This window comes from Coregonus clupeaformis, unplaced genomic scaffold (assembly GCF_020615455.1).
Source record: "Coregonus clupeaformis isolate EN_2021a unplaced genomic scaffold, ASM2061545v1 scaf0770, whole genome shotgun sequence".
Taxonomy (NCBI): Eukaryota; Metazoa; Chordata; class Actinopteri; order Salmoniformes; family Salmonidae; genus Coregonus; species Coregonus clupeaformis.
In genome coordinates, this window is record NW_025534225.1 from 171,341 (window position 1) to 188,089 (window position 16,749).

At 43.2% G+C, this 16,749-nt stretch overlaps 1 protein-coding gene across 1 annotated transcript in view; it reads left to right on the forward strand.

Moving 5' to 3' along the window:
* The first annotated feature begins 6,805 nt into the window (after positions 1-6,805).
* The window catches only part of LOC121560098 (protocadherin-23), a 46,606-nt gene continuing 36,662 nt past the window's right edge, over positions 6,806-16,749 (forward strand). The window contains 1 exon segment of the mRNA XM_045216669.1: positions 6,806-8,877. Coding sequence (XP_045072604.1) covers positions 7,129-8,877 — 1,749 coding nt within the window. The 5' untranslated portion in view covers positions 6,806-7,128.

The window sequence follows — 16,749 nt, forward strand, 5'->3', positions numbered from 1 at the left end:
CAGGACCTTGAGATGCTTCTTACGGAGCCACTCTTTAGTTGCCCTGGCTGTGTGTTCCAGGTCGTTGTCATGCTGGAAGACCCAGCCACGACCCATCTTCAATGCTCTTACTGAGGGAAGGAGGTTGTTGGCCAAGATCTCGCAATACATGGCCCCATCCATCCTCCCCTCAATAGGTGCAGTCGTCCTGTCCCCTTTGCAGAAAAGCATCCCCAAAGAATGATGTTTCCACCTCCATGCTTCACGGTTGGGATGGTGTTCTTGGGGTTGTACTCATCCTTCTTCTTCCTCCAAACACGGCGAGTGGAGTTTAGACCCAAAAGCTCTATTTTTGTCTCATCAGACCACATGACCTTCTCCCATTCCTCCTCTGGATCATCCAGATGGTCATTTGCAAACTTCAGACGGGCCTGGACATGCGCTGGCTTGAGCAGGGGGACCTTGCGTGCGCTGCAGGATTTTAATCCATGACGGCGTAGTGTGTTACTAATGGTTTTCTTTGAGAATGTGGTCCCAGCTCTCTTCAGGTCATTGACCAGGTCCTGCCGTGTAGTTCTGGGCTGATCCCTCACCTTCCTCATTATCATTGATGCCCCACGAGGTGAGATCTTGCATGGAGCCCCAGACTGAGGGTGATTGATCGTCATCTTGAACTTCTTCCATTTTCTAATAATTGTATTTAGTCAGCCACCAATTGTGCAAGTTCTCCCACTTAAAAAGATGAGAGAGGCCTGTCATTTTCATCATAGGTACACGTTAACTATGACAGACAAATTGAGAAAAAAAAATCCAGAAAATCACATTGTAGGATTTTTAATGAATTTATTTGCAAATTATGGTGAAAAATAAGTATTTGGTCACCTACAAACAAGCAAGATTTCTGGCTCTCACAGACCTGTAACTTATTCTTTAAGAGGCTCCTCTGTCCTCCACTCGTTACCTGTATTAATTGCACCTGTTTGAACTTGTTATCAGTATAAAAGACACCTGTCCACAACCTCAAACAGTCACACTCCAAACTCCACTATGGCCAAGACCAAAGAGCTGTCAAAGGACACCAGAAACAAAATTGTAGACCTGCACCAGGCTGGGAAGATTGAATCTGCAATAGGTAAGCAGCTTGGTTTGAAGAAATCAACTGTGGGAGCAATTATTAGGAAATGGAAGACATACAAGACCACTGATAATCTCCCTCGGTCTGGGGCTCCACGCAAGATCTCACCCCGTGGGGTCAAAATGATCACAAGAACGGTGAGCAAAAATCCCAGAACCACACGGGGGGACCTAGTGAGAGCTGGGACCAAAATAACAAAGCCTACCATCAGTAACACACTACGCCGCCAGGGACTCAAATCCTGCAGTGCAAGACATGTCCCCCTGCTTAAGCCAGTACATGTCCAGGCCCGTCTGAAGTTTGCTAGAGTGCATTTGGATGATCCAGAAGAGGATTGGGAGAATGTCATATGGTCAGATGAAACCAAAATATAACTTTTTGGTAAAAACTCAACTCGTCGTGTTTGGAGGACAAAGAATGCTGAGTTGCATCCAAAGAACACCATACCTACTGTGAAGCATGGGGGTGGAAACATCATGCTTTGGGGCTGTTTTTCTGCAAAGGGACCAGGACGACTGATCCGTGTAAAGGACAGAATGAATGGGGCCATGTATCGTGAGATTTTGAGTGAAAACCTCCTTCCATCAGCAAGGGCATTGAAGATGAAACGTGGCTGGGTATTTCAGCATGACAATGATCCCAAACACACCACCCGGGCAACGAAGGAGTGGCTTCGTAAGAAGTATTTCAAGGTCCTGGAGTGGCCTAGCCAGTCTCCAGATCTCAACCCCATAGAAAATCTTTGGAGGGAGTTGAAAGTCTGTGTTGCCCAGTGACAGCCCCAAAACATCACTGCTCTAGAGGAGATCTGCATGGAGGAATGGGCCAAAATACCAGCAACAGTGTGTGAAAACCTTGTGAAGACTTACAGAAAATGTTTGACCTGTGTCATTGCCAACAAAGGGTATGTTACAAAGTATTGAGAAACTTTTGTTATTGACCAAATACTTATTTTCCACCATAATTTGCAAATAAATTCATAAAAAATCCTACAATGTGATTTTCTGGATTTTTGTTTTAGATTCCATCTCTCACAGTTGAAGTGTACCTATGATAAAAATTACAGACCTCTACATGCTTTGTAAGTAGGAAAACCTGCAAAATCGGCAGTGTATCAAATACTTGTTCTCCCCACTGTATATACTAGGCGGTGTCAGAGGAAGGCCCAAAAAATGGTCAAAGACTCCATTCACCCAAGTCATAGACTGTTCTCTCTGCTACCGCACGGCAAGCGGTACCGGAGCGCCAAGTCTAGGACCAAAAGGCTCCTTAACAGCTTATACCCCCAAGCCATAAGATGGCTGAACAATTAATAAAATGGCCACCCGGACTATTTACACTGCTGCTTCTTGCTGTTTATTATCTATGCATAGTCACTTTACAAATTACCTCGACTAACCTGTACCCCCGCACATTGACATTGACTCGGTTCCGGTACCCCCTGTATATAGCCTCCTCGTTATTGTTATGTAATTCTTGTGTTACTTTTATTTTATTGTGTTGTTTTACTTTAGTTTATTTAGTAAATATTTTCTTAACTCTATTTATTGAACTGCATTGTTGGCTAAGGGCTTGTAAGTAAGTATTTCATGGTAAGGTCTACACCTGTTGTATTCGCCGCATGTGACAAATACAATTTGATTTGATTTGATTGGTGTGTGTTTGATAGAATAATTTATTAAAGGCAATAAAAACATTTTATTCATTTCATACACAGGTTCTGATCCAGACAATTCTCTCTTCTCTAACTTATTTTTTAATCAACAGATGTTTGTGATCTCACACTGGACTCAAACACAGCCTTTGATGACATCTTTCTGTCTGAGGAGAACAGAATGATGGAGATGTTGTTTACACAGTCGGCGATATCCTGATAATCTAGAGAGATTTGATTTCTGTTCACAGGTGCTGTGTAGACAGGCTCTGACTGGACGCTGCTACTGGGAAGTAGACTGTGAAGGGCCAGGTGTTGTGATAGGAGTGACATATAAAGGTATCAGCAGAAAAGGGGGCTTTCGTGGATATAAGCTTGGATCCAAGTCCTGGTGTCTGAAATGCTCTGATTATTACTATGTGTACCAGCTTCCAGAAACCTCATTCAACACCAGAAAGACCTGTCTGCCCCACCCTATAAAGTAGGAGTGTTTCTGTGCTGGCCAGCCGGCACCCTATCCTTCTATGACGTCTCCACAACGGGGGTGGGTCTAATCCTGAATGCTGATTGGTTAAAACCGCATTCCAGCCAGTATCTAAATCTATGACGGTAAAATGCCTATTTACTGTTTTCCATCTGACTGCGCAATCCACTGTCTCATCAGCTCAGCCAAGCAATTTATAAACTTGATCTCCACTGTAGAAAGCATCTAGACATTATCTCACATTTCTTTTAGACTAACATTTAGTTTTCAACAGCAGAGATTTGTATAAACCTTTCTGTCTGTCTCTCCGACATTTGCAACATTGTTTCAATATTCAAATTCGATCTCCAGCTGTCCCATAGTAATGAACGTGTAGGGGTCGGAAGTCGGGACGAGACAGACAGGCAGGCAGCGTTTCTCAGCCAGTGGAAATCATGAATCAGCTGGCATCATTTCAATGGATATAAACAAATAAATGTAAATTGAAAAAAGGTAAAACGAAACGAAGTGCAGGTAGTTTGCAGTCTTTCCGGCTTCCGTTTGAAGTGATTGTGTTAGCTGTGTTGTTGGCTAGCTCCTCTGAACAACAGTGTCCTGACGAGTGAGCATATTTTATATGCCAGGCGATATCGCGCCTCATTAGCTCGTTGTTATAGATGTATTCAAATAAATGTCACTAGAAAACCGCTTAAGCAAATGCAAATGCAGCTACTTTGCTGTTATTTTATTTTGACGTGACTGTAAGTTAACCGTAGTTGGCTAGCTAGCAAGCAAGGGATAAGAACGTTGCCAGCATGACAATGGAACATTTAGAACGAACGACTGGGTCGGGTCCATAGATACAGAACAAAAAGACTGAATGACTCTAGCAACCGAGCCGACAGAACGAACTACCAGCCAACTTTGGTAGCAACCCTAGATTTGTGTCTGGACTATAACTTGTGGAAGGATGAAATATTATGAGTTTTTAATGAAAATATGTGAATCATTATTTGAATATGTTGGTAACCCGTTGTATAAAAGTGATAATGCCCTCAAAGCCGTTGTTTGGAGGATATATTGGCACGGTTTGCCAGCCCTCGACATCATTTCGGGCCTAACAACACCCGTGCCAATATATCCTCCAAACACCGGCTTCTCGGGCATTATCACTTAAATGACATCTCCACTGATACAATGACCCACCTGCACACATTCCAGATCACATTCAATGAGCCTCTCTACCCAGCATTTGGAGGCAGGCATGATGCGTCCACTATAGAGCTAATGTTCATACCCCCTCCCTACTTCTCAGTGTCAGGTAGAGTAGTTTGAGGTTTTAGGCTAGGTTTCTGTATAGCACTTTGTGACATCTGCTGATGTAAAAAGGGCTTTATAAATACAATTTCATTGATTGATTGAGTAGCCTCCAGTGTCCTGGAGAAAACACCTGAGTCTCCATGGAAACACAGTCACACTCTTGTTGTTATCCAAAGTGTGACATGATAGGGTGTTGTTGACAGTGTTGACTTCAGATATGGAAATTGTTCCAGGTGAAGTTGTTGAGTGTGATCATGACACCAGATATGGACATTAATAATCACAATGTGGTTGTAATGAGATTAATGATTGTTATATTCCTGTGACTATGCATCCCTTTTCTGAGGTGAAAGGCCTTTATATCTAAATAGGAGACAATTAATTTTGTTGTTAAATCCGTGACATTGATCAAATCTATAGTTTGCAAATATTACTGTTTGGTAAATTACTGTGTTGAATCATACATACAACATACAACACCGTTCTCTGTCTTATTACCGCAAGAGAAAAAAAGCTTTTATGAAAGAAAAACTGTATGTGTGTGTGCATCCATGTGTGTGAAATCTTCTGCCCTCTTCACCTCTTCTTAATGTAGAAAAAAATGAACTTGTCCAACTCATTCAGATCTTTGTAGATCACAGGTGTCAAACTAATTCCATAGAGGGCCGAGTATCTGCCGGTTGTCGCTCATCCCTTGTACTTGATTGATCAATTAAGGTAACTGATTCCCTAGTTGTCAAGGTCTTAATTGGAAATAACACTTACATTTTTTACATTTTAGTCATTTAGCAGACGCTCTTATCCAGAGCGACTTACAGTTAGTGAGTGCATACATTTTCATACATAACAAAAAACAGCAGACACTCCATGGAGTTTTGACACCCCTGGTGTAGATGAAGGTAAGGAGACAAGGAGAGCAAGCCACTTTAGACGTGATGGAAGACGGGTTGGGCAGGACACCTTTTGATTGACACCTAAAGTGGCAAGTAGCAGGTGTGGTGATACTGATGTTTTGTCGGGACTGATGGTTTGTTGACAACTGTAGCATTTTAGCTAATCCTAACCCAGCTATGGACAGAAGTGACTTTACGTAACATGTTAGGAGAATTAACGCAGCAGGTTAGGATATTTAACGTAGCAGGTTAGGAGAAGTTAATGTCTCCCGAGTGGCGCAGTGGTCTAAGGCACTGCATCGCAGTGCTAGCTGTGCCACTAGAGATCCTGGTTCGAATCCAGGCTCTGTCGTAGCCGGCCGCGACCGGGAGACCCATGGGGCGGCGCACAATTGGCCCAGCGTCGTCCAGGGTAGGGGAGGGAATGGCCGGCAGGGATGTAGCTCAGTTGGTAGAGCATGGCGTTTGCAAACGCCAGGGTTGTGGGTTCGTTTCCCACGGGGGGCCAGTATGAAAAAATAAAATAATGTATGCACTCACTAACTGTAAGTCGCTCTGGAAAAGAGCGTCTGCTAAATAACGTAAATGTAAATGAAAAGGGTTAGGCTTGACTAAAACGCTACAATTGTCAACAACTGTTATCCCCGACACGACAACTAGATGGAGCTGTACACCATGTAGACACAACCGTACGAATCATCAGTCCAGACAAACCACCAGGATCATTACAGGGTGCCCAAACCAATGCTCATTCTCCAAAACACTGAAAATTATGGACTAATGATAGGCTGCTACATTGACAGGCACTGTGAAAGACGAATAAGGAGAGGTGTCTGCATATCAGTAGATATGTTCTTTACAGAAAATATATTAGGCTCAAGAATATTGCTAGGTTAAGAATATTTAATCTATAACAGTAGTAGGCCTATTGACATTTAAAAAAATACAAATGATCTTAATAATTATGATTAGACAGTTATGAACAGCAGAAATAACAAGAGTAGGCCTACATTTAAGATTATACACTTCAAATGATGTGACTAATTACAGTACCATCTTTTATGCATTAATATTACTTCTGATATTGTTTCAAGCAATTTTAGCTTCGGATTTTCTGGAGACTTTTACATTTTCTTTAACTTTATTTAAACACAATTTCTTCAATATCTTTTTAATCTGATTAAATATTAGCAACAAATAACATTTTAGTTGATGAAATTAAAGTTATTTTAATTCCATCTGGATGTCTAAAGGTTAAATACCTCACGTGACCTAATTAGAGCTGACAGGCAGTCAAGGCAACCCGCACTCTCATGATTGAAGGTGCGTGCTGCGCACCCAGTTGGATGCTGGTGCTATCCCCGCGGTTTCAGTGTATCTTGATTCAGTGTGTAATCATGCCTGACTTCATTCACTACACGACGGATTTCGAAGAAGCATTACTATTTTTGCAATATTATAAATATTTCGAGGGACCTAATCCTATTACGTTAAATAACGTTGTGTAAATTGTGTAACCATGTTTTACATGTTGAAGAGTGAACTAGCCTCTAACCGAGCGCAAGAATGTGTTGTTACCTGTCCTCATTTCGAGTATATGTCTGAAACGTCAGTATCTTCAAGACTCGTCGTGTTTGAGAGTAATTTGACACGGAAATATGTAAGTTAAACTTCGGAATTTAAAATGACGAGGGGAAGAATTAGCCGTCGAAATGCCGCGACTTTATTTCAACTATTTGCTGTATGTCTTTTGTTGGAGCGTTCATTTGCTCAACAGGTGTACAACCTCAGTCTCTCAATTGAAGAGGGACTACCTGCAAGGACAATTGTTGGGGATATAAGAGCGGGGTTACAGACTCCAAGCAGTGGATTTTTCATATCTGAAAGTAGAGATTCTTATGTTTTTAAAGACTTGGAAATAGATGCAGACACTGGAATAATTTCAACAGCTGTGGTGCTGGACAGGGAGAGCAGAGACCAGTATGAATTTGTGGCAGCCACTCTCACAGGTGAGGTGATTAAGGTAAAAATATTGGTTAAAGATGTGAATGACCATTCTCCTGTATTCTCCACTGAAAAGGTGGAGTTGAATGTGTCAGAATTAAGTCCTCCAGGAACTCGCTTTGAATTTGAGGGGGCTAAAGACCAGGATGAGGGTGAGTTTGGAACTCGGGGTTACCGCATCACTGAAAGTGAGATGGGAGACATTTTTAAGGTGAAATATCGTGAGGGGGGTGGAAATCTATTCAACCTGGACCTCATCCTCACTGACAAATTGGACAGAGAAACAAGAGACCGTTATTCCCTGACCATTGAGGCATTTGATGGGGGTATCCCGCCTAAAACGGGGAGGCTTCAGGTTTATATCCATGTCTCAGATGAAAATGACAACCCACCTGTGTTCAATCAGACTGAATACCAAGCTTCAGTGTGGGAGGATGCTCCGGTAATGTCACCTGTGTGTCAGGTCTACGCCACAGATCTGGACCTCGGCGACAATGGGCTCGTCACCTACGAGATCAACCGACGCCAGAGTGACCCGAATGAGTTCTTTGTCATCAACGGAACTTCTGGTGTCATCCATGTTAACAAACCCTTAGACTTTGAGACGCAGCCATTTTATGAGTTGATCATCAGGGCGAGGGATAATGGCGCCCAGCCGGAGTATAGCAGCACCTTTGTAGCCTTGAGGGTAATAGACATCAATGACAACAGCCCCATTATCAGCGTAATGTTTCTGAGTGAGACTGGGGAAGCAAAGGTGTCGGAAGGGGCAGGTATGGGGGAATACGTCGCCAGGATATCAGTCTCCGACCCCGATCTGGGAGAGGTCGGGAGGCTCAGGGTCACCCTCGAAGGTGGCGACGGGAAGTTCACCCTGAAACAGACTGATGAATTCCTGTACGCCTTGTGCGTGGACGGCGAGCTGGACAGGGAGAAAGAGGGGCTATACGAGTTAAAAGTGGTGGCCTCGGACTTCGGTAGCCCCCCATTGAAGAGTGAAAGCACCTTGTTGGTGAGGGTCACCGACACCAACGACTGGCGGCCGCTTTTTGACCAGGACATCTACACTGTGTCTGTATCTGAGGACGTACCCCAGGGAAGTTCCCTACTCCGTGTGCAGGCCAGAGACTCGGACGACGGGGTCAACGCGGCCATCCTCTACTCCATCCTACAGTCAGACCAGGACCACCTGGTCAACGTCGACCCAGAATCAGGCATCATTACCACGGCAGCCAGGTTGGACCACGAGAGGGAGACTGAGGTGCGGTTCCTGGTGGTTGCGGTCGACGGGGGGTCGCCAGCCCTGTCCTCCACAGCCACGGTCACCGTTATGGTCGAGGACGTCAATGACAATGAGCCTGTGTTCCAGCAGCAGCTGTATAATGTGTCTATCCCGGAACACACCCGGATTGGGAACTGCTTTTTACAGGTATGTTGGCTAGTTTAGTTTGGAGCGTGTGATGCATTGATGAGTATGTGAAGAAAAATATTCGGGGCCATTTCCATGTAAAAGGACCCATGAGCACCATTAGTCTATATTTTTAAAAAATTAAGGCATATACATTTTCCCATCCTAAAATTGGGAATAAGCTAAATCTTTGATTTCTGGTCAAACCGATGGAAAAGGGGTCTTAGAAAATATCTAAGTCTAAAAAGGTATTTGAAATGCATCAAAACACAATGTTGAAGTTAAGGCCCTTGCCAACTAATAACATTTTATATAACATTTTGCTGAAATTATTTGCCTTGTGTAAATGTAAGAAATATTGCCTAGTGTCTTGTCATTCTGTTACAAAAACCCCACATACAAAGTTGGAAGCGCAGAATCGTCTAGAATGTCATTGTAAGCTGTAGTGTTAAGATTTTCCTTCACTGGAATTAGGGGCCTAGCCCGCATCATGAAAAACGGCACCAGACCATTATTCCTCCTCCACCAAACTTTACAGTTGGCACTATGCATTGGGGCAGGTAGCGTTCTCCTGGCATCCGCCAAACCCAGATTCGTCCATCGGATTGCCAGGTGATGAAGCATGATTCATCACGCCAGAAAACACATTTCCACTGCTACAGAATCCAATGGCGGTGAGCTTTACATCACTCCAGCCGACGCTTGGCATTGCACATAGTGATCTTAGGCTTGTGTGCGGCTGCTCTGCCATGGAAACCCATTTCATGAAGCTCCCAACGAACAGTTCTTGTGCTGACGTTGCTTCCAGAGGCAGTTTATAACTGTAGGGCCTGAACTTGTGTGGCCTACCACTTCGCGACTGAGCCGTTGTTGCACCTAGATGTTTCCACTTCACAATAACAGCACTTACAGTTGACCAGGGCAGCTCTAGCAGGGCAGAAATTTGACCAACTGACTTGTTGGAAAAGTGGCATCCTATGACGGTGCCACGTTGAAAGTCACTTAGTTCTTCAGTAAGGCCATTCTACTGCCAATGTTTGTCTATGGAGATGGCATTGCTGTGTGCTCGATCTGATACACCTGTCAGCAGCAGGTGTGGCTGAAATAACCAAACCCACTAATTTGAAGGGGTGTCCACATACTTTTGTGTATATACAGTGCATTTGGAAAGTATTCAGACCTCTTGACTTTTTCCACATTTCCTTTACGTTACAACCTTATTCTAAAATGGATTAAATACAAAAAAAAAATCATCATCAATCTACACACAATACCCCATAATGACAAAATCCATCATTCTTAAACGGAAGAAGTTTGGAACCACCAAGTCTCTTCCTAGAGCTAGCCACCTGGCCAAACTGAGCAATCGGGGAGAAGGGCCTTGGTCAGGGAGGTGACCCAATGGTCACTCTGACAGAGCTCCAGAGTTCCTCTGTGGAGATGGGAGAACCTTCCAGAAGGACAACCATCTCTGCAGCACTCCACCAATCAGGCCTTTTCAGCGGCAGGGACTGGGAGACTAGTCAGGATCGAGGGAAAGATGAATGGAGCAAAGTACAGAGAGATCCTTAAACCTGCTCCAGAGTGCTCAGGACCTCAGACTGGGGCGAAGGTTCACTTTCCAACAGGACAACGACCCTAAGCACACATACAAGACAATGCAGGAGTGGCTTTGGGACAAGTCTCTGAATGTTCTCGAGTGGCCCAGCCAGAGCACGGACTTGAACCCGATTAGAACATCTCTGGAGAGACCTGAGAATAGCTGTGCAGCAACGCTCCCCATCCAACCTGACAGTGCTTGAGAGGATCTGCAGAGAATGGGAGAAACTCCCCAAATACAGATGTGCCAAGCTTATAGCGTCATACCCAATAAGAATTGAGGCTGTAATCGCTGCCAAAGGTGCTTCAACAAAGTACTGAGTAAAGGGTCTGAATACTTATGTAAATGTGATTTCCATTAAAAATATATATATATTCTGTTTTCGCTTTGTCATTATGGGGTATTGTCTAGATTGATGAGGGGGAAAAAAACTATTTAATAAATTTTAGAATAAGGCTGTAATGTAACGAAATATGGAAAAAGTCAAGGGGTTTGAATACTTCCCGAATGCTTCCTGAACAGATTTCACTTGGTTTCCCAAATGAAGCACTGGGTAGCTGCAGGAACAGGGTTGGAGAGCCCATGGCATGCAGAATATCACCTGTTGGTGAGAGGATGCTCCTCAAACAGTGGTCGACGCATGGAGTGAAATAAGTGTTCATACATTTATTTCTCAACTGCTCACATTAAGCACATGCTCCACTATAAAACCAAAGTAGCCTAATCGGCCTTATTGAAAAATGTACTGGCGGGAAAGCATGTGGCTTCCATTCTCTATTCGAGTGCATACGGATGACATCTTTCTTCCCCCCTGCCACTGTTCCTGCCCATTTGATAATGGACCATTCAAAATCGAAACAAATTGTACATACAGTATTAGTAAAGATGAAATTGACAATAGTCTAATGAGTGAAAATATGATCACTTCATGAGAGAACAGCTGTGCAGCCTGAGGCAAGGAACAGATAATCAATAGCCTATAGTCGCATCATGCAGCCCATATGTTTTGATTTCTAAGACATACTAAGGTTTGTATCCTTCACAACTATAGCTGCCAAATAACTCTTAAATCTTGCATATAGGACCTGTTTCAAATGATCATTTTTACACTCAACATAGTCACTTCATATGCTCACTCGCTCCGGAATGGGGAAAAATATAAATGATATATATATATATTTTTTTTTCAAGTTCAATTAGTCTTCTTACTATAAAATCATAGGCCTAATATAAATAATGGCACGGGACTTATAAGCTTATCTTGTCAGCTACATGAACAAGCCTACAGCCTTTGGCGTGGAGCATAGCCAGATAAAATACAGTAGGCCTCATTCTATTCTTCTGACATACATCTTCATGTCATGTTTCTTTAGACCTGATTAAAATAAATCATGGGTTTATTGTGATGGTGTATATTCAATTGATTTATTATACTTTTCTAAAATGTAGATGTTCCAAAGGCACACATCAGTGGCTTGTATGCGTGGAGGCCTAGAGATACTAAACATTTTAATTAATGGTCAATTACCATGAGACCGACCCACTTTTGCATGACAATAACCAGCTGAGAAAATGTCATGACCGCCACAGCCCTATGAATACATCACATATCTTTAATTAGGAATTTCTGTATAGTACATATCAGGGACCCATGATGTCAGTCACCATCATTGTGTTAATCCACTTACACTTTTTTGTTTGTTATTGAACTACGGTATCACAACTGACACTAAATTCTTTCTGCGGACATCTTTGAATCTTAGTTCAGAGTAGACATTTAAGAGTTTTTGGAAAGCTTAGTCACAAGCTGACAGATTGTAACTTAATTATGTTACGAAACTTTATGTCTGCGCTGTTCAAGTATGTGTTTTTGTAAACTTTTCAGTGGACATTTTTCTTTGCAATCAATGGTTTTTGTGAAAAATTGGAATCTCAGCGTCATTCTGTTACCATGGAATTGCTCTATGCACAGCAGTAAAACATTCATTTTTTTCGAATTCCCACAAGTTTGTTCCTATGAAATTGAATTATTGTTTAAACTGTATAGCCCTTTTACTTTAAAAGGTGACAAAAGTAGAGGCCTATCAGCCCAACTAACGTGACAAGATTGTGGACAAATTAATTATCAACTTGTGTGTGTGTGTGCGCGCGCGCACACTGCGTGGACAGTGGCATGCTTTCTCTGTGTTCACAAAGCCACCAGTGTTGCCCAGGCTGGATCCAACACAGTGACCCAGTCCAGCCCAGTGTTTATGTGATATGACAGATCTGATGCTTGGTACCACCTCCGTAGCCTGGCACAAGTCGAGGGCCATGACAATGAACCGTTAATCACAAAGTGTGTCTTTGTAGTTGCCAATGAGCAGGTTTGAATAGTGGATGAAACAAGGACAAAAAAATCACAGTTTCAGCAATCTTGTGATGCTATTAAAAGCACTGTCCTTAATTTGTTTTCAGCCAAACAGCACTTGGTTTGCTGAGGAATGGGGTTGAGGATATAAAAGTTCACACTCAAATTGTATTCATAGATTGAGCAGTAAGACAGCTGTTATAAAAGCTCCACTGCTCAGCATGCTGATCCTGAGCCAATACTTATTTTCTGAATGGAGCCGTCTCTCGTTAGAATTCTTGTGAGTAGGACAGTCAAACAAATTAACATGAAACGTAATTGCGGAAGAAACGTAATTGCGGAAGACTAATTGCTGTCAGAGGGGATGACCGTGCACAATAAGTAGAAAAACACTAATTGGGAAAGAAATGGCAGAGGAACAGGGCAGAGGAACAGGGGTATTATGGAAACGAGTAAGGAGTCCATTTTGCCTGATTCAAGGTGCACTATGCTCCTACATCTTTATTTACACTGCTCAAAAAACAAAGGGAACACTTAAACAACACAATGTAACTCCAAGTCAATCACACTTCTGTGAAATCAAACTGTCCACTTAGGAAGCAACACTGATTGACAATAAATTTCACATGCTGTTGTGCAAATGGAATAGACAACAGGTGGAAATTATAGGCAATTAGCAAGACACCCCCAATAAAGAAGTGGTTCTGCAGGTGGTGACCACAGACCACTTCTCAGTTCCTATGCTTCCTGGCTGATGTTTTGGTCACTTTTGAATGCTGGCGGTGCTTTCACTCTAGTGATAGCATGAGACGGAGTCTACAACCCACACATGTGGCTCAGGTAGTGCAGCTCATCCAGGATTGCACATCAATGCGAGCTGTGGCAAGAAGGTTTGCTGTGTCTGTCAGCGTAGTGTCCAGAGCATGGAGGCGCTACCAGGAGACAGGCCAGTACATCAGGAAATGTGGAGGAGGCCGTATGAGGGCAACAACCCAGCAGCAGGACCGCTACTTCCGCCTTTGTGCAAGGAGGAGCAGGAGGAGCACTGCCAGAGCCCTGCAAAATGACCTCCAGCAGGCCACAAATGTGCATGTGTCTGCTCAAACGGTCAGAAACAGACTCCATGAGGGTGGTATGAGGGCCCGACGTCCACAGGTGGGGGTTGTGCTTACAGCCCAACACCGTGCAGGACGTTTGGGATTTGCCAGAGAACACCAAGATTGGCAAATTCGCCACTGGTGCCCTGTGCTCTTCACAGATGAAAGCAGGTTCACATTGAGCACATGTGACAGACGTGACAGAGTCTGGAGACGCCGTGGAGAACGTTCTGCTGCCTGCAACATCCTCCAGCATGACCGGTTTGGCGGTGGGTCAGTCATGGTGTGGGGTGGCATTTCTTTGGGGGGCCGCACAGCCCTCCATGTGCTCGCCAGAGGTAGCCTGACTGCCATTAGGTACCGAGATGAGATCCTCAGACTCCTTGTGAGACCATATGCTGGTGCGGTTGGCCCTGGGTTCCTCCTAATGCAAGACAATGCTAGACCTCATGTGGCTGGAGTGTGTCAGCAGTTCCTGCAAGAGGAAGGCATTGATGCTATGGACTGGCCCGCCCGTTCCCCAGACCTGAATCCAATTGAGCACATCTGGGACATCATGTCTCGCTCCATCCACCAACGCCACGTTGCACCACAGACTGTCCAGGAGTTGGCGGATGCTTTAGTCCAGGTCTGGGAGGAGATCCCTCAGGAGACCATCCGCCACCTCATCAGGAGCATGCCCAGGCGTTGTAGGGAGGTCATACAGCCACATGGAGGCCACACACACTACTGAGCCTCATTTTGACTTGTTTTAAGGACATTACATCAAAGTTTGATCAGCCTGTAGTGTGGTTTTCCACTTTAATTTTGAGGGTGACTCCAAATCCAGACCTCCATGGGTTGATCAATTTGATTTCCATTGATCATTTTTGTGTGATTTTGTTGTCAGCACATTCAACTATGTAAAGAAAAAAGTATTTAATAAGATTATTTCATTCATTCAGATCTAGGATGTGTTATTTTAGTGTTCCCTTTATTTTTTTGAGCAGTGTATATACAGTGCCTTCGGAAAGTATTCAGACCCCTTTTACTTTTTCCACATTTTGTTACATTACAGCCATATTCTAAAATTGATTAAAAATAAATAAATAAACATCCTCCGCAATCTGCAGACAATACCCCATAATGACAAAGTAAAACGTTTTTTAGAAATTTTAGCAAATGTGTTAAAAAAAAAAAACTGAAATACCTTATTTACGTACAGTACCAGTCAAAAATGTGGACACACCTACTCATTCCAGGGTTTTTCTTTTATTGTTTACTATTTTCTACGTTGTAGAATAATAGTGAAGACATCAAAACTATGAAATAATACATATGTAATCATGTAGTAACCAAAAGTGTTAAACTAAGGGGGACATATTGGTTGGACTTGTATTGTTTACCTACAATTTAGAAACAAGTTTGAACATGTTTCACACACACTTGTTTTTCAGCTAGTACAGTACACTACTGATTACTGCAAGGAAGCGAGGGCATGTATTGGTTTTTACAATATTGTTGGTACAGTATGCAGACCTTGACCTGTGTCTAACACCTCATCTCACAGTCCATAAAGCCCGGCATGATATCACTTTTATGGTGGGAAGGGAAGGGCACCATCAAATGGGGACGGTGAGATGAATCTGTCATATGCATTCCGAAACGTACCCGCAATCTCCCATGTTTGCATTGGGTGTATGCGTAACACAAACTGTCTTAAACTCCCATCAAAGAATCCCCAAGTTCAAAGGCAGTCTTTTATCTAGCTTCTTGGCTCCACTTGTTATTTTACAGCCTATATGTGGAATCACACTAGTTCTACAGTGGCTTGCGAAAGTATTCATCCCCCCCTTGGCATTTTTCCTATTTTGTTGCCTTACAACCTGGAATTAAAATGGATTTTTGGGGGGTTTGTGTCATTTGATTTACACAACATGTTTATTTGTGAAACAATAAACAGAACTTGAGCGTGCATAACTATTCCCCCCCACTGGGATTTTTGCACATTCTTCAAGGAAAAACTGCTCCAGCTCCTTGTTGGACATTAAAATTATAGACTGATCATGTCTTTGTCAGTGGGCAAACGTACAAAATCAGCAGGGGATCAAATACTTTTTTCCCTCACTGTACATACATACATACACACACAGTGAGGGAAAAAAGTATTTGATCCCCTGCTGATTTTGTACGTTTGCCCACTGACAAAGACATGATCTGTCTATCATTTTAATGGTACGTTTATTTGAACAGTGAGAGACAGAATAACAATAAAACTATCCAGAAAAACGCATGTCAAAAATGTTATGGAATTGATTTGTATTTTAATGATGGAAATAAGTATTTGACCTCTCTGCAAAACATGACTTAGTACTTGGTGTCAAAACCCTTGTTGGCAATCACAGAGGTCAGACTTTTCTTGTAGTTAGCCACCAGGTTTGCACACATCTCAGGAGGGATTTTGTTCCACTCCTCTTTGCAGATCTTCTCCAAGTCTTTAAGATTTCGAGGCTGACGTTTGGCAACTCGAACCTTCAGCTCCCTCCACAGATTTTCTATGGGATTAAGGTCTGGAGACTGGCTAGGCCACTCCAGGACCTTAATGTGCTTCTTCTTGAGCCACTCCTTTGTTGCCTTGGCCGTGTGTTTTGGGTCATTGTCATGCTGGAATACCCATCCACGACCCATTTTCAATGCCCTGGCTGAGGGAAGGAAGTTCTCACCCAAGATTTGACGGTACATGGCCCTGTCCATCGTCCCTTTGATGCGGTGAAGTTGTCCTGTCCCCTTAGCAGAAAAACACCCCCAAAGCATAATGTTTCCACCTCCATGTTTGACGGTGGGGATAGTGTTCTTGGGGTCATAGG